Source organism: Oncorhynchus gorbuscha, linkage group LG14, assembly GCF_021184085.1.
Source record: "Oncorhynchus gorbuscha isolate QuinsamMale2020 ecotype Even-year linkage group LG14, OgorEven_v1.0, whole genome shotgun sequence".
Taxonomy (NCBI): domain Eukaryota; kingdom Metazoa; phylum Chordata; class Actinopteri; order Salmoniformes; family Salmonidae; genus Oncorhynchus; species Oncorhynchus gorbuscha.
Genome location: NC_060186.1, coordinates 39,411,274 through 39,435,659, shown reverse-complemented (window position 1 = coordinate 39,435,659; position 24,386 = coordinate 39,411,274). Strand labels below are relative to the sequence as shown.

Here is a 24,386-nt window from a genome sequence, read left to right as displayed (position 1 = left end):
GTGTCTTTGAAGTCTTTATGCTGGCTGAGGAATAGCTTCCTCTGTCACGTTGACTTCTAACAGAGACATTCTTGATGACTCAATGAATCCGCACAGAACATAGATTTTTCTACTTGTGTGCTCCACTGACAACTGTTTACCAGACCATACTAAGGACCCACTCTATGAAGAGACTGAGTAGTTCAGACAATTTCAGATGACATTCTCGATCACACAGAGCTGTGATCTGATCAGTTAATGATACATTGTATGGCTCTGATTGAACATTTCAGATTTGCATCATCAGAATATGTTTTAAGAGAGCTTTAGCAATCAAGTAACTGTTAGGGGGAACTGGGAAACTGATATGAATTTAAGTTGGAGGTCAAACGCACTGTGGAAAGGTCAAACACACAGTGCTCCGTCCTCTGAACATGATGACCCCATAACGACCCATAATGATTGTTCTCAGCAGTGGTCTTTTTACAAGATCACAGCCTCTACAAAATAACCAGTGGCTCCGCAATGGCAGGAGGAGCAGATGGAGAGAGCACATGTAATCACTATGAATGAAAGATTTAAAAAAATCTTAAATAACAGCCCAATCACCCGCTAGCATGATCTATTACAGGGGTAGAGGCTGTGGGAGGCCTTTCTCCCAGCAGCTGGCAGCATTGTCCGCACAGGTGCTGGGAGGGGAGCTGGTGCCTGGGTCCCAGTTTAGGATCTGATGGATGGCATATGGTGTGAGCGAGGGATGACAGCGCACCCAGCTGGCACAAGGCGAGGAGTTAATATCCTCTCTTCCAGGCAACAGGCGAGGGAAGGCTGAGTGAAAGGAGGCTTTAGTTACTAGTGATTACATGAGGGTTCAGAGGCTGGTACTACAGCAGCTAGCACAGATTATAAACTGGGTGGCTCGAGCCCTGAATGCTGATTGGCTGATAGCCGTGGTATATCAGACCGTATACCACGGGTATGACAAAACATTTATTTTTATTGCTCTAATTACGTTGGTAACCAGTTTATAATCGCAATAAGGCACCTCAGGATTTGTGGTATGTGGCCAATGTACCACGGCTAAGGGCTGTGTCCAGGCACTCCGCGATGTGTCGTGCCCAAGCACAGCCCTTATCCGTGGTATATTGGTCATATACCACACCCCCTTGGGCCTTGCTAAATTAGACAATGGCAGGCGATCAGGACATTACCCACAATGCATAACACACAAATATGTATTATGCATTACTTGCGCTTCTTATGTGAACCTTTAACATGGGATGGATGAAACTGTGTGCCATATAATTGCATATAGAACTGATTCATAGAATGTATGTGCTGTGAAAATAAACATGACCTTATATGGAGTTATTTGGATTCAATATCCTCGCAAATCCTAAAATCTAACCCAAATCTATCACTCATGACTCATCCACTTCAATCAAATGAATACTTCAACACGAGTGTGTGGTATTGCCCTCAATACTGAAACTAAAGGTTTTTAAAAAATGAGCTGAAGATATCTGTAGCTGTAATACCGTGTAATGCCAAATCTTTCTGGGATTGTGGTAGTGATGAAAGGAAAAGGAAACTACTAGACATAACAAGGAAGAAGTATGGAGAAAATATCAGCGCGAGCAAGTTAAGACGTCATCTCAGACAGAGAATCTTTTCTTTAAATCGACACTAGTGCAGTAGAATAGTGCTGCACAGTTTTCACATTTTGTGGTGTTTGTCTGAAATGTTGACACGTTCAATGTATTTTTCTACTGATCTACACAGCCTACTTCACAGGGTAACAATTGAAAGTGTCAACATTTTAGACTCAACACAACAACATTTGACAACTGTGCAGGGGTTCACATCCCTTTTTTTTTACTGCACTGTATATCTACCAAGAGAAAGTAGAATTGTTCTGTTTCACACCAGCTTACCCTAAATCATGTTATGTGATTATGGCCACTCTCAAGGGGAAACTGTCTTTCCAACTGAAACTGAATCGTTCTTGTGACTGTTGTTTTGCAGGCCCTGCTGTCCCTGTAGGGGTGGATGTTCAGGTGGAGAGTTTGGACAGTATATCAGAGGTGGACATGGTAAGTGCATTGATAATCATACAAACATGAAAACGTTGTAACATTTCAATGAAGTCAACTTTAACCGTTATTATGACAGATCAGTGGAACATTTGAAGAGGTCTTTGTGATACGGCGTTTAAATTCTACAACTGCTGAACGCAATGGGTAGGGATGCTGGCCATTCCTATAACAAATAAAGAGACACCCGTCAGTGTTAAATAAAAGTATTTTAGAGTCGGTAACATCAGTGATTGTGCAGCCCACCACTTCCATTGAACCAAAGAAAATGAACCTATCCTTCACAATCTGCTAATAAGTAAATACGACTGTGAAGCTGTTTTGGGAGGGGGAGCACTGTTTTGGGGGGGGGAGCACTGTTTTGGGAGGGGGAGCACTGTTTTGGGAGGGGTGGAGCACTGTTTTGGGAGGGGGGGAACACTGTTTTGGGAGGGGGGAACACTGTTTTGGGAGGGGGAGCACTGTTTTGGGAGGGGGGCACTGTTTTGGGAGGGGAGGCACTGTTTTGGGAGGGGGAGCACTGTTTTGGAGCTGATGAACTCAAATGAATTATATTGGTCATGCTTCTTAATCTCGTATTCTCAGATAATCCAAATAATAGGAGCACAGTGCTAAAAACAATGTTTTGTCTTCAAAAGGACCTTGCAAATGACCTTGCACATGTTCCACCACAGTAATATAATTACATGGGCCCGCTGTCCTAAGCTATAAATTGGAGCCAAACTGCCATCCTGATGTCCTGTAAGCCTCTATGTGAGCATTTCAATGTTTGTATATAATTGTATTAAAATAGACTGGGCAAATGATTGCTTTCAGACTATGACTGTCCTTAATGCCAGACTGATGGAGGACAAAGGTTCAGTCATCCGTATCAACCATTTTAATATCATTATGCAATGTTACAGTGGACTAACATTTGTTGAATGTGTCCAAATGTGATGTTATACACACGTTGTATGTAATGACAAAGGTACTGATTACTTCATTTGGTGCCATTATTTCAAGTTGTATTATTACTGATCTAATACATAGTGTAATGCTGTGAAGTGAATGGAAAAGGGGAGGATCTGCTGTAGTGGATGCAGTGGCGTAGTCGGCATGAAATAGACCCTTTTGCAACATATACAGATCAAGAGGCAGAGAGGAAGGGAAAGGATATGTGTGACCAATGCAACCTCTAACCCAGAGCTGTCATGACTTTATGTGTCTCATCATCACTAATGTCAACTCTGACTGCCCTCTCTGGACATAATATGACATAATATGTCCCCTGCTCATACTAGGGACATACACTGAGTGTACAAAACATTAGGAAAACCTGCTCTTTCTTTGACAGACTGACCAGGTGAATCCAGGTGAAAGCTATAATCCCTTATTGACGTCACTTGTTAAATCCACTTAAAAAAGTGTAGATGAAGGGGAGGAGACAGGTTAAAGATGGATGTTTATGCCTTCAGACAATTGAGACATGGATTGTGTATGTGTGCCATTCAGAGGGTGAATGGGCAAGACAAAAGATATAAGTGCCTTTGAACTGGGTACGGTAGTAGGTGCCAGGAACACTGGTTGGAGTGTGTCAAGAACTGCAATTCTGCTTTTCCCTTGTGTATCAAGAATGGTCCACCACCCAAAGGACATCCAGCCAAATTGACACAACTGTGGGAATCACTGAAGTCAACATGGGCCAGCATCCCTGTCGAACACTTTCAACACCCTGTAGAGTCCCATGTCCCAACGAATTGAGGCTGTTCTTAGGGCAAATGTTGAGCGCAAACTTGAACATTGTGTAAATTCTGTGCAACGTCCAGCGCGCGTTTACTGTGAACACTGAGACTGTACCCACTTTAAGTTTGTTTTAACAGTGGCTATATAGGCTACTGTGGACATTTGATCATAATGTAGGCCTACCAGGTCCTCCTGGGTGGCGCAGTGGTCTAAGGCGCTTCATTGCCATGCTGGCTGTACCACCAGAGACTGGGTTCGATCCCAGGCTCTGTCGCAGCCGGCCGCGACCGGGTGGTCCGCGGGGCGACGCACAATTGGCCTAGCGTCGTCCGGGTTAGGGAGGGTTTGGCCGGTAGGGATATCCTTGTCTCATCGCGCACTAGCGACTCCTGTGGCGGGCCGGGCGCAGTGCACAAAACCAGGTCGCCAGGTGCACGGTGTTTCCTTCGACACATTGGTGCGGCTGGCTTCCGGGTTGGAAGCGCGCTGTGTTAAGAAGCAGTGCGGCTTGGTTGTGTTTCGGAGGACGCATGGCTTTCGACCTTCGTCTCTCCCGAGCCCGTACAGGAGTTGTAGCGATGAGACAAGATAGTAACTACTAAACAATTGGATACCATGAACTTGGGGAGAAAAAGGGGGTAAAATTTAAAAATCAATAATAATAATAATGTAGGCCTACCAGAGTGGCCTACCATCAAAAACAATGGAGAAAATTCATCCCATAACATTTTAAGCCTACAGTAGCAGCCGATTTGTGTTGTTCAATGTAGACCTACATTCCATGACACTTTTGAAAAAAACTTACCGGGCTTGACATCAACCTGTTTATTCACTTGGTGACTGAACTCGCTGTTGTGTTGTTTGATGCAAGAAACCACTTTACAAAAGAAAATGCATTAATATTGTCATACCATTATTACAGAGAAACAGAAATATTGTGCTACCCTCTGCCTATTGGCTACTTAGCTTATTCATGCCTGTCTCAAAATACACACTGCCCCTTTAAGACAACAAAAAAGCTCTTTACCCGACTCGCTTTTCAAAGATATCCAGAAATGTACATGTTTTGTGCTCTTGGCTACATGCAGCTCTGGCTTTGATCTCAAAACAAGCGCATCTACTCACGACTGCTCATGCTGTAAGCACAATCCAGTTCAAAGTAATTGGCACAGATCCATATACAGTGCATTTGGAAAGTATTCCGACCCTTTGACTTTTTCCACATTTTGTTATTTTATAAAGCCTTGTTCAAAAATTGATCAAATTTGTTTCTACACACAATACCCCATAATGACAAAGTAAAAACAGGTTTAGACATTTTAGCAAATGTATTAAAAATAAAAACTGAAATATCGTATTTATATAAGTATTCAGAGCCTTTACTCAGTACTTTGTTGAAGCACCTATGGCAGCGATTACAGCCTTGAGTCTTCTTGGGTAAGACGCTGCACCTGTATTTGGAGAGTTTCTCCCATTCTTCTCTTCAGATCATCTCAAGCTCTGTCAGGTTGGATGGGGAGCATCGCTGAAAAGCTATTTTCAGGTCTCTCCAGAGATGCTCGACTGGGTTCAAGTCTGGGCTCTGCCTGGGCCACTCAAGAACATTCAGAGACTTGTCCCGAAGTCACAGCTGCGTTGTCTTGGCTGTGTGCTTAGGGTCGTTGTCCTGTTGGAAGGTGAACCTTCACCCCAGTCTGAGGTCCTGAGCGCTCAGGACCTTTCATCAAGGATCTCTCTGTACTTTGCTTCGTTCATCTAGTCTCCCATTCCCTGCTGCTGAAAAACATCCCTGCAGTATGATGCTGCCACCACCAGCCTTCACCAAAGGGATGGTGCCAGGTTTCCTCCACATGTGACGCTTGACATTCAGGGCAAAGAGTTCAATCTTGGTTTCATCAGACTCATGGTCAGAGCCCTTTGGGTGCCTTTTGGCAAACTCCACGCAGGCTGTCGTGGCTTTTACTAAGGAGTGGCTTCCGTCAGGCCACTCTACCATAAAGGCCTGATTGGTGGTGCTGCACAGATGGTTGTCCTTCTTGAAGGTTCTCCCATCTCCACAGAGGAACTATGGAATTGGAATAAATGGAATTTACCACAGGTGGACTCCAATCAAGTTGTAGAAACATCTCAAGGATGATCAGTGGAAACATGGTGCACCTGAGCTCAATTTCAGTGTCATATCAAAGGGTCTGAAAAATGTAGAATAAGGTTTTAACATAACAAAATCTGGAAAAAGTCAAGGGGCCTTAATACTTTCCAAATGCACTGTATCGTGTCTGTGACTATCATTAAATGTGAAGACTGTTATTTTATCAAATTTATTCTCTATGTGTAATTATTATTACGTGATTAAACTAATAATGTAAACTTTAATTAATTTGGATGTCGGGGCACCATGGGAAAATGTTTAGAGTCTCTATTTCCAGAATCGACTCAGAATCGACTCAGATATTTGCACATCTTATCAATCAGTCTTCTATTTATGAATTATTAATTGTTACCTCATTAGTCTAATTCCAAACATTGTACAATTCTTAGTTATCTGCACGAACCCTGGTTTCCATAATGAATCAGCTATAAACAAATTGTCTTAATTATTTATTTACTAACTAACTAAACAATCACACAGCATTACATTTCAAACAAACAGTAGATAATGATTACTAACAATGATAGAAAAGTTCCTAGTGGGCTAAGCCGATATGACAGCATGTTAGTCAACGGAAATTGGTGGGGACTGAGAAAGAGCGGGAAAGACTAAATGGATTCACTACACACAGTCCATAATTATATTCATTGAAATGCTACACCTTTGCAAACGGCCACTCATTAGAAATAACTGCAATGTTTATATATTTACGCCTGTATGTTGTTGTTTTCTTCTCTGTTGAAATCCTTGATTGTTCTGTAGGGTTCATCAGAGTCTCTGGTTAACTTTCCTAGAAGTCACAATGTCTTTCGTGGTTGTAGGTAGTTAGAATAGTGGATTCGGCGGTTGTCGGTATTCTCATTCTAGGTTTACGTCATTTCTAGCTGCAGACAAGTAATTTGTGTCGTCTAGAATTTCTCCCTTATTATTAGTGATCGATAGTCTCAGAGTTTAACCATTTCCAGTCGTGTCGCCAACTACCTGCGGTCTGGTTTAATGGCCTATAGAGTTGTAGCCATTCCAATGTGGGGACGACGTTCTCTGACTACAAAGCATTACATGGGCTTGCTACTACCTATCTCTCTGATTTGGTCCTACACGTACGCTACGGTCACAAGACGCAGGCCTCCTAATTGTCCCTAGAATTTCTAAGCAAACTGCTGGAGGCAGGGCTTTCTCCTATAGAGCTCCATTTTTATGGATCGGTCTGCCTACCCATGTCAGAGATGCAAACTCAGTCTCAACCTTTAAGTCTTTACTGAAGACTCATCTCTTCAGTGGGTCATATGATTGAGTGTAGTCTGGCCCAGGAGTGGGAAGGTGAACGGAAAGGCTCTGGAGCAACGAACCGCCCTTGCTGTCTCTGCCTGGCCGGTTCCCCTCTTTCCACTGGAATTCTCTGCCTCTAACCCTATTACAGGGGCTGAGTCACTGACTTACTGGGGCTCTCTCATGCCGTCCCTGGAAGGGGTGCGTCACCTGAGTGGGTTGATTCACTGATGTGGTCATCCTGTCTGGGTTGGCGCCCCCCCTTGGGTTGTGACATGGCGGAGATCTTTGTGGGCTATACTCAGCCTTGTCTCAGGATGGTAAGTTGGTGGTTGAAGATATCCCTTTAGTGGTGTGGGGGCTGTGCTTTGGCAAAGTGGGTGGGGTTATATCCTTCCTGTTTGGCCCTGTCCGGGGGTGTCCTTGGATGGGGCCACAGTGTCTCCTGACCCCTCCTGTCTCAGCCACCAGTATTTATGCTGCAGTAGTTTATGTGTCGGGGGGCTAGGGTCAGTTTGTTATATCTGGAGTACTTCTCCTGTCCTATTCGGTGTCCTGTGTGAATCTAAGTGTGCGTTCTCTAATTCTCTCCTATCTTTCTTTCTCTCTCTCGGAGGACCTGAGCCTAGGACCATGCCCCAGGACTACCTGACATGATGACTCCTTGCTGTCCCCAGTCCACCTGGCCGTGCTGCTGCTCCAGTTTCAACTGTTCTGCCTTATTATTATTTGACCATGCTGGTCATTTATGAACATTTGAACATCTTGCCCATGTTCTGTTATAATCTCCACCCGGCACAACCAGAAGAGGACTGGCCACCCCACATAGCCTGGTTCCTCTCTAGGTTTCTTCCTAGGTTTTGGCCTTTCTAGGGAGTTTTTCCTAGCCACCGTGCTTCTACACCTGCATTGCTTGCTGTATGGGGTTTTAGGCTTGGTTTCTGTACAGCACTTTGAGATATCAGCTGATGTACGAAGGACTATATAAATACATTTGATTTGATTTGATTTGACTTATCCTTTGGTAGAGTTAAAGTTTAAACCACTTCACACACTAGCATCACCCGGCATTTTTTGGTCACAGAAATTCAACCATTTGCAACCTTAGCTTACACCGTGGTTTGTGTGGTCTGGTGTGAATTGTAATTTTATAATTTTATATAATTTTTATATAATTTTACATTACGCTGACGTAATGTCTATGCTCACGTGGGCGTGGCCATTGATTTGGTTAACTTTATATGAAAAACACATGCTCTCATTTTGAAGGTTAACATCACATTACATCTTTTCACAAATAGTTTCATGAAGTTTCATCACATACGTTTCACAATATTTAGATGTAAACCTGATAGCTGGAAAATGTACACTTTAACATCTAAAAAAACGAATACATTCTAAAATCTTTGACAAGAGCAAGGTATTGTGTTTCATTTGAAAACAGCAGAACAGTTTGTAAAAGCAGAATATTTCAGGTCATCCCACCCCCTAACCAAGTAGCTTGGATGAATAAGGTGCCCAGAGTAAACTGCCTGCTACTCAGGCCTAGAAGCTACGATATGCATATTATTAGTAGATTTGGATGGAAAACACTCTGAAGTTTCTAAAACTGTTTGAATGATGTCTGTGAGTACTCATATGGCAGGCAAAAACATCCAACCAGGAAGTGGGAAATCTGAGATTTGTAGTTGTTCAACTTTTTATTTATTTATTTTTTATTTTATTTAACCAGGCAAGTCAGTTAAGAACAAATTCTTATTTACAATGACAGCCTGGGAACAGTGGGTTAACTGCCTGTTCAGGGGCAGAACGACAGATTTGTACCTTGTCAGCTCGGGGGTTTGAACTTGCAACCTTCCGGTTACTAGTCCAACGCTGTAACCACAAGGCTACTCTGCCGCCTACCCAAGATAGATTTGGTCCGATTGCACTTCCTAAGGCTTCCACTAGATGTCAACAGTCTTTAGAATCTTGTTTAAGGCTTCTACTGTGAAGGAGGAGAGAATGAGAGCTGTTTCAACCTATGAGAGGTAGCTGCCTTCCATTGCATTTCTAAAAGGACAAAGGAATTCTCCGGTTGAAACATTATTGAAGATTTATGTTAAAAACATCATAAAGATTGATTCTATACATCGTTTGACATGTTTCTATGAACTGTAACGGAACTTTGTATCTGGACCTAGTGTTCGCGCCTCATGAATTTGGATTTGTGAACTAAACGCGTGAACAAAAAGGAGGTATTTGGACATAAATTATGGACTTTATCGAACAAAACAAACATTTATTGTGGAACTGAGATTCCTGGGAGTGCATTCTGATGATGATTTCTGACTTCTGTTGATACCACAACATGAACATGGCGGGTATCTGTATGGCTTGTTTTTGTGTCTGAGCACTGTACACAGATTATTGCACGGTGTGCTTTTTCTATTAAAAAAAATAAATCTGACACAGCGGTTGCATTAAGAAGTATAAACAGTGGGGCAAAAAGTATTTAGTCAGCCACCAATTGTGCAAGTTCTCCCACTTAAAAAGATGAGAGAGGCCTGTAATTTTCATCATAGGTACACTTCAACAATGACAGACAAAATGAGAAAAACAAATCCAGATAATCACATTGTAGGATCTTTTTTTTGCTGTTGTTTAAAAAAAATGTTACCCCTTTTTTCTCCCCAATTTCGTGGTATCCAATTGTTGTAGTAGCTACTATCTTGTCTCATCGCTACAACTCCCGTACGGGCTCGGGAGAGAGCCTGGGCGCCCTTAACCACTGCACCACATTGTAGGATATTTAAAGAATTTATTTGCACACGTAATATCTTAGATGTGTTCTAAGATTATCCCCATCTAGGGGCCTGTCTGCTCCTACACTGTTCTCATAGGGGAGTTTACAACTAGATTTGGTTTCTGCTCTGACGGCCTCATACGGTGTTGCACATAGTCTCGACCCTCCGATACACAACCCAACCAAGCCGCATTGCTTCTTAACACAGTGCGCATCCAACCCGGAAGCCAGCCGCACCAACGCGCCGGAGGAAACACCGTGCACCTGGCCACCTTGGCTAGCGGACACTGCGCCCAGCCCGCCACAGGAGTCGCTGGTGCGCGATGAGACAAGGACACCCCTACCGACCAAGCCCTCCCTAACCCGGGAGACGCTAGGCCAATTGTGCGTCGCCCCACGGACCTCCCAGTCGCGGCCGGTTACGACAGAGCCTGGGCGCGAACCCAGGAACTCTGATGGCACAGCTGGCGCTGCAGTACAGCGCCCTTAACCACTGCGCCACCCGGGAGGCACATTGTAGGATTTTTAATGAATTTATTTGCACACTGGTAATATCTTAGATGTGTTCTAAGATGATTCCCATATAGGGGCCTGTCTGCTCCTCACTGTTCTCATAGGGGAGTTTACAACTAGATTTGTTTTCTGCTCTGACGGCCTCATACGGTGTTGCACATAATCTCGACCCTCCCTCACCGGCCTCGATGAGGCTCATCATGGGTCTGGGCTACTATTCACCCTTTATGGCTCGGGACCCCCCCACCAGCAGTTGGTGTTGGTATCCAAGGCACAAACGAAAAGGTCAGACCCTATGTGCGAGTTATCAGCGGCCGCGTTGTTATGAGAGTGGCTGAAACCTTTCGATCAAATCTCCTGGTGTTTGTGCTTCAAAACGCTCAGTGGCTGTCGAGGCCTGTCAGTCACCACAGCGTCCGCGTGTGGCAACCTCTTCAGTACCTGCGAACTGAGACGAGGATATCTGTCTGTGATATCGCAATGTGTTTTACAAGTGGGAGTCATTGGGTCAGTTGCTGGACTGACGACGTTAGTGTTATTGTAAGGGATGACGGTCCCCAAGAAAGCAGAAGATATATCATCGGAAGCAGAGTACACTCTGCTCATTGATGTGTTTCTTGCTGAGACGGCCGCAGTGCTTGCGCAAGTGTCCTAAGAGCAAGAGAAGTTCATCTCAATTACAGTATTGCACGGCTTCAAGGAGGAGGGAAGTTGCTCATTCTCAGAGAATGGAAATTATGAAAATAATGGTCAATCAGGTTTGCTGATGGAATGTGTCGAGATATCGTAATAACTCATTGGATCGGATTCTGCACCAAGAGGTTTCTAAACGTCTTTTTCCCAAGGGGTGCTTTTGACAGATACCCCTCGTGGATGACTGCATTGCAGCTATCGTTAGGGAAGACAGTGTGGTCAGTGGAGAAGGCACTGTGCCCTGTGAAACATACATGGTTGGTTTTCCAATCCATCAGTGGGAGTAACCGATCCATCAAATCTGCTCCGAGTAGCAAGGTTTCAGATTCGAGTCTGGTAACATACACAGGGTGAACGAGCAATACGTCCTGGACGTGGAGTTTCAGCATGACTCTCAATGTTAGAGCCGAGGTAGTCTGAATGACACTCGAATTGTAGTTTCGCCTCATTCTACTTTTAACCAACGTTTAGTTGGCTTCAAACCCCTTTTGAGGTCATCGAACAATGTTTGAGAGATGAGCGATATTGTCGCACCTGAATCAATTAGCGCATGACAAATTAAGCAGTCTCTCGGGACTGTTTCCAGCTATGGCCGTTTAGAGTCGCGTTTAGTGGACATATTCCCCACAAAGTGGAGTGGTTGTTCGCAGCGACGTGACGTGCCATTTCTGTTCAAGGTGAAAGCGGATCGACTTTTCGGATTTTGAGTGGGCTTGGCTTTAACAAGACTTTTGACCTGGTTCTTCGCAGCCTTTGTATCAGTCTGTAGAGTCTGTAGACAAAGCCTGCGGGCTTGTTTCTTGATCTAGCGGGCCCTGGATAGGGTCTCGCGTGAGAGTGGGCGAAATAGATTTTTGTACTACCTTGCTAAGGGTGTTAATTCCTGCGGACCTGGTGTCCGCAATTCCCCGTCTAGTCCTGTGACCGATCTTTTACCCTTTTCTAAACAATGTAGCGCTTTAGTTCTTCACGTAGTGGAACTTGTAGAGAACATTGGTCTACGATTTGATAGTCCTTTAACCCTTTGTTAGCCTTCTGCTCTGACACTTTGTGCGGGTTGGGTGCAGGAACGTAGCAAACAGGTCAATTGTAGCCGTATTGGTTTCGATGGCGACGTACTTTACAGTTATTTAGACTGCGGAGGTTATTGGAATCGTGGTTTTGTGGTAGAAACCGTTGTTGTGCATCATCTCTCAATGCTCAAATACCTGATAATGCACCTTCTTAGCTGGAGTGAGTGCTCCTGGTCAAACTTCAAAGCCTCAAAAGCTGTTCTTGCAAGCTCTCTGAGTTGTAAGATAGGCAAGCCAAGGTGGGCTGTAAGGCCCCAGTAGGTAATGAAGGTGGAATACATGTTCGACAGAAACATTTGTTTGAATGGTAACAGCTCTTCCATTCCTGTTTCAGTGGGTAGGCCAAAGTAAGCTGGACAAAGCCTATGATAGTAAGCTTGTGGGTGTTCCTTCCAAACTTGTTTGACAGTGTTAGTCAGTGAGCTATCGTGTTTGCGAGTCGCAGAACCACTAAATTCTCATTTCAAAGCTGTGGCAAGTTTAGCGTAGTCATTAAGCACGTTGCTGTTGTAGACAAATTAACTTTGTAAGCTGTAAACTGAGCAAAGCCTATGATAGTAAGCTTGTGGGTGTTCATTCCAAGCTTGTTTGAAAGTGTTAGTCAGTGAGCTATCATGTTTGCGAGTCGCAGAATCACTGAATTCTAATTTCAAAGCTGTGGCAAGTTTAGCGTAATCATTAAGCACATATTGCTGTTGTAGACTAATTAACTTCGTCATGTGTCTATTCGATGTTCGCTTCAACAGGTAAACCCGGTCAGAAACCATAGCGTTCAAGGAGCCATCCAATGCGTCCTCTATGTCAGCTAGGAACGTCTCAGTATCGTTTGGCTGACCTGGAATGGGGTCAAAAGTGGGGAACTTCTTGACGAGATTGTCAAGGAGTTCCACGCAAAGTGGGCGGAGAGGATTGACTTCATCCTGTGGGGAAATTGCTGCAGAAAGGCCACGAGGAGAAGCCAAGCTTTGGCTTTGTTGGCGAAGAGGCACCATATTACTCAGTGCCGAATGGCCAAGAGCAGAAGACTGAGGGACACATCTGAAACCTTCTATCGTCTTCACTCCTTTGAGTACCGGACTCCGGTTGCTTGGTTGGATAGTCACGCTGTAGCACATGACCGTTCTGGAATTCCACCAGATTGTACCTAAGGGTGATATTCTGCTGCACTTGCTCCTTTTTGTCTCAAACTTATCTGTCTTTGTTTGCAGATAGAGGTCTTTAGTACGGAGCGAGAGATTCAGTGATGAGATTTCCTCCGCTTGCTTAAAAATCACTATTTTCATTTTCATCACCTGAGTTCTCTCATCATTAATTTGGACAATGACTTCAATGACTTTAATTGTGCTAATTAACTGATTGTCTTTGGTCTGCAGCATTTGTAGTAGAACAGTGTTACTTTGAGTAACGTTCAACAAAACTGCATGCATGTTATCAAGTTGAGTGCTCCTGTTTGTAGATAACTCGTCAGATTGAACTAGTTTGGCGTGGACATTGTCATATTTAGTTTTGGCTAAATCGAGTTGTTCCTGTAGAAAACGATTTTGTTCCTGTCAAAAACGATTTTGTTGAATAGTTTGTGCTCGTTCACCGTCATAAGCTGCAATTATCGTCATAAAATGCAATTACATTTAATTGTTCAGTTTTCAAACACAGTTCCATAGCTAGCAGAATTTTTCCCTTTTCTTATTTTGTCATTAGTTTCCTGGTTCTCTCCACCTGTCCCTTTATGTCTACCGTTTCCTGCTCGTGATTGGACCAATGCCAATCTTGGATGGCAAGACATCAGGGTTAGATTTTGGAGAGCGTTTGTCGTGATTTCTACTGTTTTTCCTCTAATGGCATAGTTAGGATTGGTATTGCTGTGAAGGTCAGAGATCAATCCTGTTATGGGTGAGGGTTCACTAATTAGCAGAGGAGTGGGAACCACTCCCTCTGATAGCTTGAACATTATTAGAACATTTGAGGGGATTATTTAATTTTTTCCTGTTTTTCCAAAGTTTGGTTTTGGAATACGTTAGACATTAATGAACCATCAGTACTGTGACGTGAATTAATTTGCAAAAACAAATTGACTTGATTAATGAATGATTAATTCATAATTAATGTATAGGTAGCTGGGAATTAAAATTTAGTTAACCTGAGAAGTTGGTTCATCTAGGTTAATATAGGAAAGTTTAAAATGTCTCATTTAATTGGAAGAACCTGAAAAGGTATGTTCGACAATTTAACTTATTAAATTTAATGAGACAATGGTATCCAATCAAATGAGATTGTCTGGATTATCATAAATGTAACCAGTAGAGCAAATGTTATGGTACATTCACCACTTGGTTCACTTATCCCTAAGGCTGAAGCCACATGGGATTCCTGCTTGAGGCGAGACATCATTCAGTACTGGGTAGTCCTAAATGAGCTTTGCAAAAGCAAATTTGACTGATAAATCAATGTTAATGATAAATCAAACCTGTATTTGTCACATGAGGCACAGCCTTCCCCAAGTCGTCCTCCTCAGGATGTTAGCAAGACTGTGAATGTCTCTGCTATTCCTACTGAATACCATGACCTCCTAGAAGTGTTCAGTAAGGCACGTGCTACTTCCCTTCCCCCGCACCATCCTTATGATTGTGCCATTGACCTTCTCCCAGGCACTACACCACCTCAGGGTTGGTTGTATTCTCTGTCCGGACCAGAGACTAAAGCTATGGAAGAGTACATAGAGGAGTCTCTGACCACTGGGGCCGTCCTTCTGCATTTTCTGCAGGCGCAGGGTTTTTCTTTGTGGAGAAGAAGGACAAGAGCCTGGGCCCGTGCATTGACTACCAGGGAATTAACGATATCACTGTCAAAAATTGTTACCCCCTACCTCTCCTCTCCTCTGCATTTGAACCTCTCGAGGGGGCTACCATGTTTTACAAGTTGGACCTTCGGAATGCCTACCACCTGGTTCGGATACGCGAGGGCTATGAGGGGAAGACAGCTTTCAACACAGGCAGTGGACATTTTGAGTACCAGGTCATGCCGTTTGGACTCACCAACGCCCCCACTGTCTTCCAGGCTTTGTTCAATGATGTTCTTCGGAACATGCTAAACCAGTTTGTGTTCGTCTCCCTGGACGACATCCTGTTTTTTCCCCGATCTACCCAAGAACATGTACTCCATGTCAGACAGGTCCTTCAGCGCCTCCTGGAGAACCAATTGTTTGTGAAAGCCAAGAAGTATGAGTTCCACTGCTCTTCTATCACCTTTCTGGGATATGTCATTGCTGAGGGCAATGTTCAGATGGATCCTGGAAAGGTGAAAGCATTGGTGAGTGGAGTTGCAATGGTTTCTTGGGTTTGCAAACTTTCTACTGCCGTTTCATTCGGGATTACAGCACCCTGGCGGGCCCCTCTCGGAACTCACCTCCCCCAAGGTACCGTTCAAATGGTCTCCAGCTATCGACAAAGCCTTTGTGGACCTGAAGCATCGGTTCACAACACAATGAACATGACCCTGAACTATTCATATCACCCTCAGGGGAATGGGACTGAATGACCCTGAACTATGACAGGCTTAAAGGACAAAGACAAGTAGACTACAGGAGTCCATGGGAAGTCCATGGGGAGAAACAAAAAATTATGACAATATAGCCAATTTTGACTGCAGCTGGCATATCTAAGGGGAAAAAAAGTTAGCCTACAGGACAAGACTCATAACGCATTAACCTGCAACTAATTCCTTTGGCAAAAATATTTGATGGAAAGCACCCATTCTCATCCATCCGCAACCTCTCGTGTGAATTTGTGGTGGAAGTGGATGCTTTGGATGTTGGAGTGGGGGCCATCCTGTCCCAGCGATCTGCCCAGGACCAGAAGCTTCATCCCTGTGCCTTCCTGTCCCATCGTCTCAATCCTGCTGAGAGGAACTATGATGTTGGCAACCGAGAACTCCTGGCGGTGAAGATGGCGTAGGAGGAGTGGAGGCACTGGCTGGAAGGAGCAGAACAGCCATTCCTGGTCTGGACCGACCATAAAAACTTGGAATATCTCCGTTCAGCCAAGCGCCTCAATTCAAGGCAGGCCCGTTGGGCCCTCCTGTTAACCAGATTCAACTTTACCTCAACTAAACTTTACATCAACTTTACTGTCTTCCGGAATCCATCCCCAAACTAACGGTCAGTCAGAGCGAGCCAACCAAGACCTGGAGACCACCTTAAGGTGCATGGTCTCAACTAACCCACCTACCTGGAGCCGTCAACTGGTCTGGGTGGAGTATGCCCGGAACACTCTTCCCAGTTCTACCATGGGACTCTCCCCTTTCGAGTGCTCCATGGGTATCAGCCTCCACTCTTCCTTGAACAAGAGCAGGAGGTCAGCGTACCCTCGGCCCAGCTGTTTGTCCGCCGCTGTCGACGTACCTGGAGAAGAGCCAGGGCGGCTAATCTCAAGACCAACTCCAGGTATCGTTGACGGGCCGCGGACCGTCGCCGGACCCCAGATTTAGGTTGTCACCTAAATAATTATTCGTAAAAGAAATCTACTGGCGATTCTTCACCCTCAGGGGTTCACTGATCACAGAAAGCTGAAATCAAACGGAAGTGCAAAGGGTTGGAATTCCGTCGCGCAAGACGGAGGAATTTCAACATGACACAGAAAAAACAAAATGACTGCTTTCCCTTTGTTAGCTTAGCATCTCGTGTAAGCTAATACTACTTTTTACACTTTCAAGCATAACATAGGATCCCCTTAAACAAGGGAACGGTTTTACTAGTAATGTCTTACGTTCAAACCCTTTTCGGCGATCTTCTTCGCTAGCCCTAAGTTACCGGAACTCGATACACCTGTGCCCTACCCACGCTACTGCAAGCGCAGGGGACCAAGATTTATTGCTTGGTCAAGTTAATATATCCTCAAATTTCAATTGGCTGGCCCTATGTCCTCGCTCGGGAAATTAATAATGACAGAGTCTACCTGCATCTGAAACACGAGAGACAGAAATAGCACCTTTGGCCCAACGCATCTATTTGTCAAATATCAATAAGTAGCTGGATCGTGTCCTAGCACTTACAAATGTAATCACTAACTTCACAACTCATAAGCCATTCTGACGTCATCAGAAAAGCGACACCGGGACAACTATGGGCAACACACACACCACACGGCACTATTCGTGTCTAACCCAGTCTGTTTGTACAGTAATCTGATTGCACAATTAATATATATATATTTAATTCAATCATGAAGATCTCATTCTATTTTAGATTCCTCACAGGAGGCACCAACATGGCATGTCTGTGACTATCATTAAATGTGAAGACTGTTATTTTATCAAATCAATTCTCTTGTGTAATTATTATTACGTGATTAAACTAATCATGTAAACTTTAATGAATTAGGAAGTTGGGGCACCACGGGAAAATGTTTATAGAGTCTCTATTTCCCGAATTGACTCTTCAGATATCTTCATATCTTATCAATTTGTCCTCTGTTAATGAATTATTAATTGTTACCTCATTAGTCTCATTCCAAACATCATAACATTATTGGTTATCTGAACAAACCATAGTTTTCATAATGAATCAGCAATATACAAAATGGCTTAATTATTTATTTACTAACTAAATAATCACACAGAATTACCTAACAAACGAACAGTAGATACTGGTATCTAACAATGATAGAAAAGTCCCTAGTGGGCTATGCCGATATGATGGCTTGGTAGCCAAAGGAAAGGGGTGGGGACTGAGAGAGAGCGGGAAAGACTAAATGGATTCACTACACACAGTCTATAATTATATTAATTGAAATGCTAATCCTTTGCACATGAACGGCCACTCATTCGAGAATAATTGCAATGTACAGTTGAAGTCGGAAGTTTACATACACCTTAGCCAACTACATTTAAACTTAGTTTTTCACAATTCCTGACATTTAATCCAAGTTAAAATTCCCCGTTTTAGATCAGTTAGGATCACCACTTTATTTTAAGAATGTGAAATGACAGAATAATAGCAGAGAGAATGATTTATTTTAGCTTTAATTTATTTAATCACATTCCCAGTGGGTCAGAAGTTTACATACACTCAATTAGTATTTGGGAGCATTGCCTTTAAATTGTTTCTATTGGGTCAAACTCTTCAGGTAGCCTTCCACAAGCTTCCCACAATAAGTTGGGGGAATTTTAGCCCATTCCTCCTGACAGAGCTGGTGTAACTGAGTCAGTTTTGTAGGCCTCCTTGCTCGCACACGCTTTTTCAGTTCTGCCCACAAATCTTCTATAGGATTGAAGTAAGGTCTTTGTGATGGCCACTCCAATACCTTGACTTTGTTGTCCTCCCCCTTTTCCCTCCAAATATAACAATGGTCATTATGGCCAAACAGTTCTAATTTTGTTTCATCAGACCAGAGGACATTTCCCCATAAAGTACGATCTTTGTCCCCATGTGCAGTTTCACACCGTAGTCTGGCTTTTTTATGCCGGTTTTGGAGCAGTGGCTTCTTCCTTGCTGGTTATGTCGATATAGGACTCATTTTACTGTGGATATAGATACCTTTGCACCTGTTTTGTCCAGAATCTTCACAGGGTCTTTTGCTGTTGCTCTGGGATTGATTTGCACTTTTCGCACCAAAGTACATTCATCTCTAGGAGACAGAACGTGTCTCCTTCCTGAGTGGTATGACGGCTGCGTGGTCCCATGGTGTTTATACTTGCGTACAATTGTTTGTACAGATGAACGTGGTACCTTCAGGCTTTGGAAATTGCTCCCAAGGATGAACTAGACTTGTGGAGGTCTGCAATTTTTTTCTGGGGTCTTGGCTGATTTCTTTTGATTTTCCCATGATGTCAAGCAGAGGCACTGAGTTTGAAGGTAGGCCTTGAAATACATCCACAGGTACACCTCCGATTGACTCAAATGATGTCATTTAGCGTCACCTGACATGTTTTGGTCTCAGAATTTCAACCATTTGCAACCTTGGCTTACGCCGTGGTTTGTGTGGTTTGGTGTAAATTGCGCCACGAGTGGGTTTTATACACTTCAGAGAAAAGGGCGGTCCATGACGCCAGCGTAATGTCTTTGCTCACGTGGCCGTGGCCATTGATTTGGTTAACTTTATATGAAAAACCCATACTCTCATTTAGAAGGTTAACATTACATTACATCTTTTCACAAATAGTTTCCTGTTTAATCACATCCGTTTCACAATATTTAGATGTAAACCTGATAGCTGGAAAATGTACACTGTAAGAGATACAGTTATGTGTGTTTCCTGTCCTTCATGAGATCACCACATGAAACACAATCTTCATAACTGTCCTCTAAATGTCCACGGACCATTCTCACATTCTCAAAAGTAGAAATATTGTTTAATTCTCCCATTTTGTGGTTTAGGAGTTTGGCCAAGAGAGGTTCTTTGTTCTGGTAGACTCTCTCAATACTGCATGGCAATTTCTACCAGGTATTTATGACCTGTCATAAAGTCATAAAACTGGAGAGAGAGAGAGAGGAGGGGGGCTATAATCCTCCCTCAGGGCATTTCATGACAAATGTATGCTACTCCGATGCGTTCTGCCTACAACAAAATCTCTTGCATAGTTTTGTTTCGGTATGTTGCATTGATCGTGGTTAATACTGTGTTGATTCAATCATAATTGCCACAGTAAAGGGAAACCCTGATAGTGTTAACAGGGAAAACGCTAGAACTGTGGTCACCCAACTTTTCTGAGTCAAGATCACTTTCTGCATCAAAATACAAGCCGCAATCTACTTCTCAGAATTTTATTTAACATTACTTAAAAAACGTAAGCCAATACAATATGAACCAATTAAAAACAGTACTGTAGCAAGTAAGTATGTGTAGTAAGCTATAGGCCCAATACAATATCACTGCAAATTAACTGTGCAAAATTGCCCTACTAATGCATTATTGTTCGGGCCATTTTAAGTTTGAGGTAGGCTATATGATCACACCGGTAATAGATCCATTGTTGTATTACTTGTGAGGCACAGCTGAGTGAGCATACATTTAAATAATGAGCTTTTTATTTGTATTTTACTGGGCTGATGGTGCCTGCATCTAATGGTCAGTCTCATTGGAAGGAGAGAGCAGCAGACTGAGGGTCCGCCTCTCAACATCCCGCCGCTCTCCCTTTCCTCCACTGACACTGGCCAAAAAGGGACAAAGTCTTACAGCTGATGGTGACTCGAGTCACACCGCATGCACAAATGACTGTAGTTACTCCCACGAACAGAGAAACTCAAATAGTCCTCAATATTAAAAAAGGCCCAAAGCCACTAATAGTAACAATGCAAGCCTAGAGATACACTTTCCTACTCATTCATTGCTGCTGCAGTGTTTGTTGTAGCACAGAGTGGAGATAGGAAGAACGTGCATTTTATGGCTTATAAAAGTATTGAATACAAAGTGTTGACAGTGATGAGTAAGAACTTAAACGAGCTCATTTATAAGAACAGCATCTCTTTGCTGTATTTGTTGACAGCCTCTCGCTATTCATGTTTTTAACCTTTTTAAAATCTCACAGTATCAATTTTGCTGTAGCTTTCTTTTATGCCTGCTACGATACTGCAGACAGGGTAATCTGAGCCATCAGATTGGCCAGCGGTAGGCCTATAGTGCACTTGATTTGCTCTCTGGGCCCTCAGGGAAGGTACCTTCAGATGCATGAAATGGTTCAAAATGGCAACAGGTCGCCTACCCGATGCGCAAGGCAGCTTGGGTGCACCTACCATCAACAGGGCTTTATTGTTGAGTTTATTATGGAAATGATTGATTAGGGCTGCCTTGGAGATCGACCGGTTGGTGACTACTGCTCTAGAAAGTTGAGTGAAGGGGCAGTGTAAGGGTTTTCCTGTGGTGAAGGAGAGGCGGACCAAAATGCAGCGTGGTGGTTATTCATGTTCTTTAATAAAGGAACAAGACATGAAATAACTAACAAAACAATAAATGTGCGAACACCTAAAGAGTCCTATCTGGTGCAAACACAGAGACAGGAACAATCACCCACCAACACACAGTGAAACCCAGGCTACCTAAGTATGATTCTCAATCAGAGACAACTAATGACACCTGCCTCTGATTGAGAACCATACTAGGCCGAAACATAGAAATACCCAAAACCTAGAAAAACAAACATAGACTGCCCACCCAACTCACGCCCTGACCATACTAACTAAATACAAAACAAAGGAAATAAAGGTCAGAACGTGACAGGCAGCCTCTGGGCTACTGCGCGTGTGAGCAGTTTAGAGGGAACATTTGGCGCAACTCAATATTAGTAAGGTGTTCCTAATGTTTGGTATACTCAGTGTATATCTGATCATAAATATACACTATAATCCAGGGAGAGGGTGAGACCCTGGTAATCACAACATATACAATCAACGGCTTTATCTACAACTCTAAATCCAGGAATGGGTTCAGAGGATTTATACAAGGCTTCAACCAACTAACAAATGAATGTTTCGGTGACCTGCAGGACTTCACCATGACCCTGTATCTGAGGCACTACTGGAAAGATGAGAGGCTGTCCTTTCCCAGCACAACCAATAAGAGCATGACGTTCGACGGGCGCCTGGTCAAGAAGATCTGGGTGCCTGATGTGTTCTTCGTCCACTCCAAGAGGTCGTTCATTCATGACACCACCACTGAGAACATCATGCTCAGGGTGTTCCCAGACGGACACGTGCTCTACAGCCTCAGGTGAGAAAACTGGAAGCAGCAGCTTCGTTTTGTGTCATTTCGACGATGACAGTGCAGAACTCAAGTTGATCCACATTTTCCCAGCACACATTTACCCATTTCATAGTAATATATAATAATAATAATAATATATGCCATTTAGCAGACGCTTTTATCCAAAGCGACTTACAGTCATGTGTGCATACATTCTACGTATGGGTGGTCCCGGGGATCGAACCCACTACCCTGGCGTTACAAGCGCCATGCTCTACCAACTGAGCTACAGAAGGACCACGAATCATACTTAACTACGAGGATGTAGCATGTTGACATTTTTGTGTTTTCGTCGTCGTGGATATAAAGATGTTGTGTTTGAATCCCAAGGGTGACGGTTACTGCTGCCTGTAACATGGACTTCAGTCGTTTCCCTCTGGATTCACAGACCTGCACCTTAGAGCTGGAGAGCTGTAAGTAGTGGTACTCTGACTGTCTCACACTGTGTTATGAAGGGATTTGGTGTGGCGGTACAGTACATTAGGCAGATTTCAATTAGAAATCCATTTCTGTTGTCTCCAGATGCTTACACGGACGAGGACCTCATGCTGTATTGGAAGAGTGGGGATGAGTCCCTGAGCACGGATGACAGAATCTCCCTGTCTCAGTTCCTCATCCAGAAGTTTCACACTACCTCCAGACTGGCTTTCTACAGCAGCACAGGTAGAACCACAAATAATCTCTGAGGGACGGTTAAGAAAATGTATTGTATAAAAATAACACATTCTGTGTACAAATGATGACTGGATACCGTAGCATTTACTTCTCAAGAAGTCAACATTCATTTGAATAACAAAATTGAAGAATATTATCTAACTGTTTGTACCGATATTTGTTTGTGACAATTTCACTGAATCCAAATACAGTCCATTGTTGTACAAATACATCTTTAAGTTCATCAGAGAAGCAAAACCCATTTTCATATTTTTGGTGATATCTCACGTGTCTTTCACTTCTTCTCTCCAGGCTGGTACAACCGTCTGTACATCAACTTCACCCTGCGACGCCACATCTTCTTCTTCCTGCTCCAGACCTACTTCCCTGCGACTCTGATGGTCATGTTGTCCTGGGTGTCGTTTTGGATCGACCGCCGGGCCGTCCCGGCCAGGGTCTCATTAGGTAAGATACACTCTTAGAAGAAAATATTCTACCAAGAACCTAAAAGGGTTCTTCAGCTGTCCCTGTGGAGGGGAAACCTTTTTCTAACAGTGTAGATGGATTGGTTGGTTCATATCTATGAGGATACTTCCTTGAGTCTCGTGTTCACACAGACGTTGTGGTTGTACTTTTCTCCAGGTATCACCACGGTGCTCACCATGTCCACCATCATCACTGGAGTCAACGCCTCCATGCCCAGAGTTTCCTACATCAAAGCTGTGGACATTTACCTCTGGGTCAGTTTTGTGTTTGTGTTCCTATCGGTGCTGGAGTATGCTGCCGTCAACTATCTGACAACGTTGAGGGACGGGAAAGATCGGAAGCTCAGGGAAAAGGCCAGAGAACAGGTAAGGCTCTTACTATGCTATACAGCTCTTCTTTATGTCCTTTCAGCATTTTTCCTAGTCTGATCTCTATTTCTTTCTCTTTATCTCTCTTCTGTCCTACAGTCCCTGGGCCTGGCGAGAGAACAGGTAAAGGTCCTCATCATACCACACTGAACTACAAGTCCTTTCAACGTTTCTCCTACTCTGATCTCTCTTTCTCTCTCTCACCCACCTGTCTCTCCCCCTCCCTCCATCTCTCTCTCTCTCCGCCCTACAGTCGCTCCCCTGCACATGTGGCATGTCCCACACCGGGACCATGATGGCGGACGGGACCTACAGCGAGTCCGACACCAACAGTCTAGCCGGGTACACCAGGGCCCCAGCTCCTGAGGACCCCCCGGAGAAGCAGGAACGCATGGTGGTGCACATCTCCTTGGACAACGAGTCCACGGCGGCAACCAAGAAGAAGACGGGCTTCCGCAGCTTCAGTTTCATGCAGAACACCCACGCCATTGACACCTACTCCCGCATGATCTTTCCTGGATCCTACATCATTTTCAACCTCATCTACTGGTCTGTGTACTGCTGAGGCTCTCCCGGACAGCCTTGTTAGAGTCAGCAGATAGACAATCTACTGATGTTGCTGTACCAGATGAAACAGGACCGTTATTTAACTCTGACCGACAAAACTGATTGACTCAAAGTGGTAATGGCCTCCGTAATGCACATTGAGGTGGTGGAGTTCTTATAACACCTGTGCTCACCAGCAGCACTCACAAAAGGTTTTCACAAATCTCTAGATGGATAACACCATTCTATCCTCACCATCAGCTACAACCATGTTACTACTTGACTCAACTGTACAGCTTTCCTTTTTTTGCTATATAGACTA

The 24,386-nt window shown here is 43.8% G+C and overlaps 1 protein-coding gene across 1 annotated transcript in view; it reads left to right on the top strand.

The window, feature by feature from the left end:
- The window catches only part of LOC123994941 (gamma-aminobutyric acid receptor subunit rho-2-like), a 34,358-nt gene extending 10,271 nt beyond the window's left edge, over positions 1-24,087 (top strand). Inside the window, exons 3-10 of the mRNA XM_046298075.1 lie at positions 2,005-2,072; positions 21,754-21,977; positions 22,341-22,423; positions 22,533-22,673; positions 22,977-23,129; positions 23,307-23,515; positions 23,618-23,641; positions 23,772-24,087. Of these exons, the coding sequence (XP_046154031.1) occupies positions 2,005-2,072; positions 21,754-21,977; positions 22,341-22,423; positions 22,533-22,673; positions 22,977-23,129; positions 23,307-23,515; positions 23,618-23,641; positions 23,772-24,083 (1,214 nt within the window). The 3' untranslated portion in view covers positions 24,084-24,087. The remainder of the gene's footprint in view (positions 1-2,004; positions 2,073-21,753; positions 21,978-22,340; positions 22,424-22,532; positions 22,674-22,976; positions 23,130-23,306; positions 23,516-23,617; positions 23,642-23,771) is intronic.
- Positions 24,088-24,386: the final 299 nt, after the last annotated feature.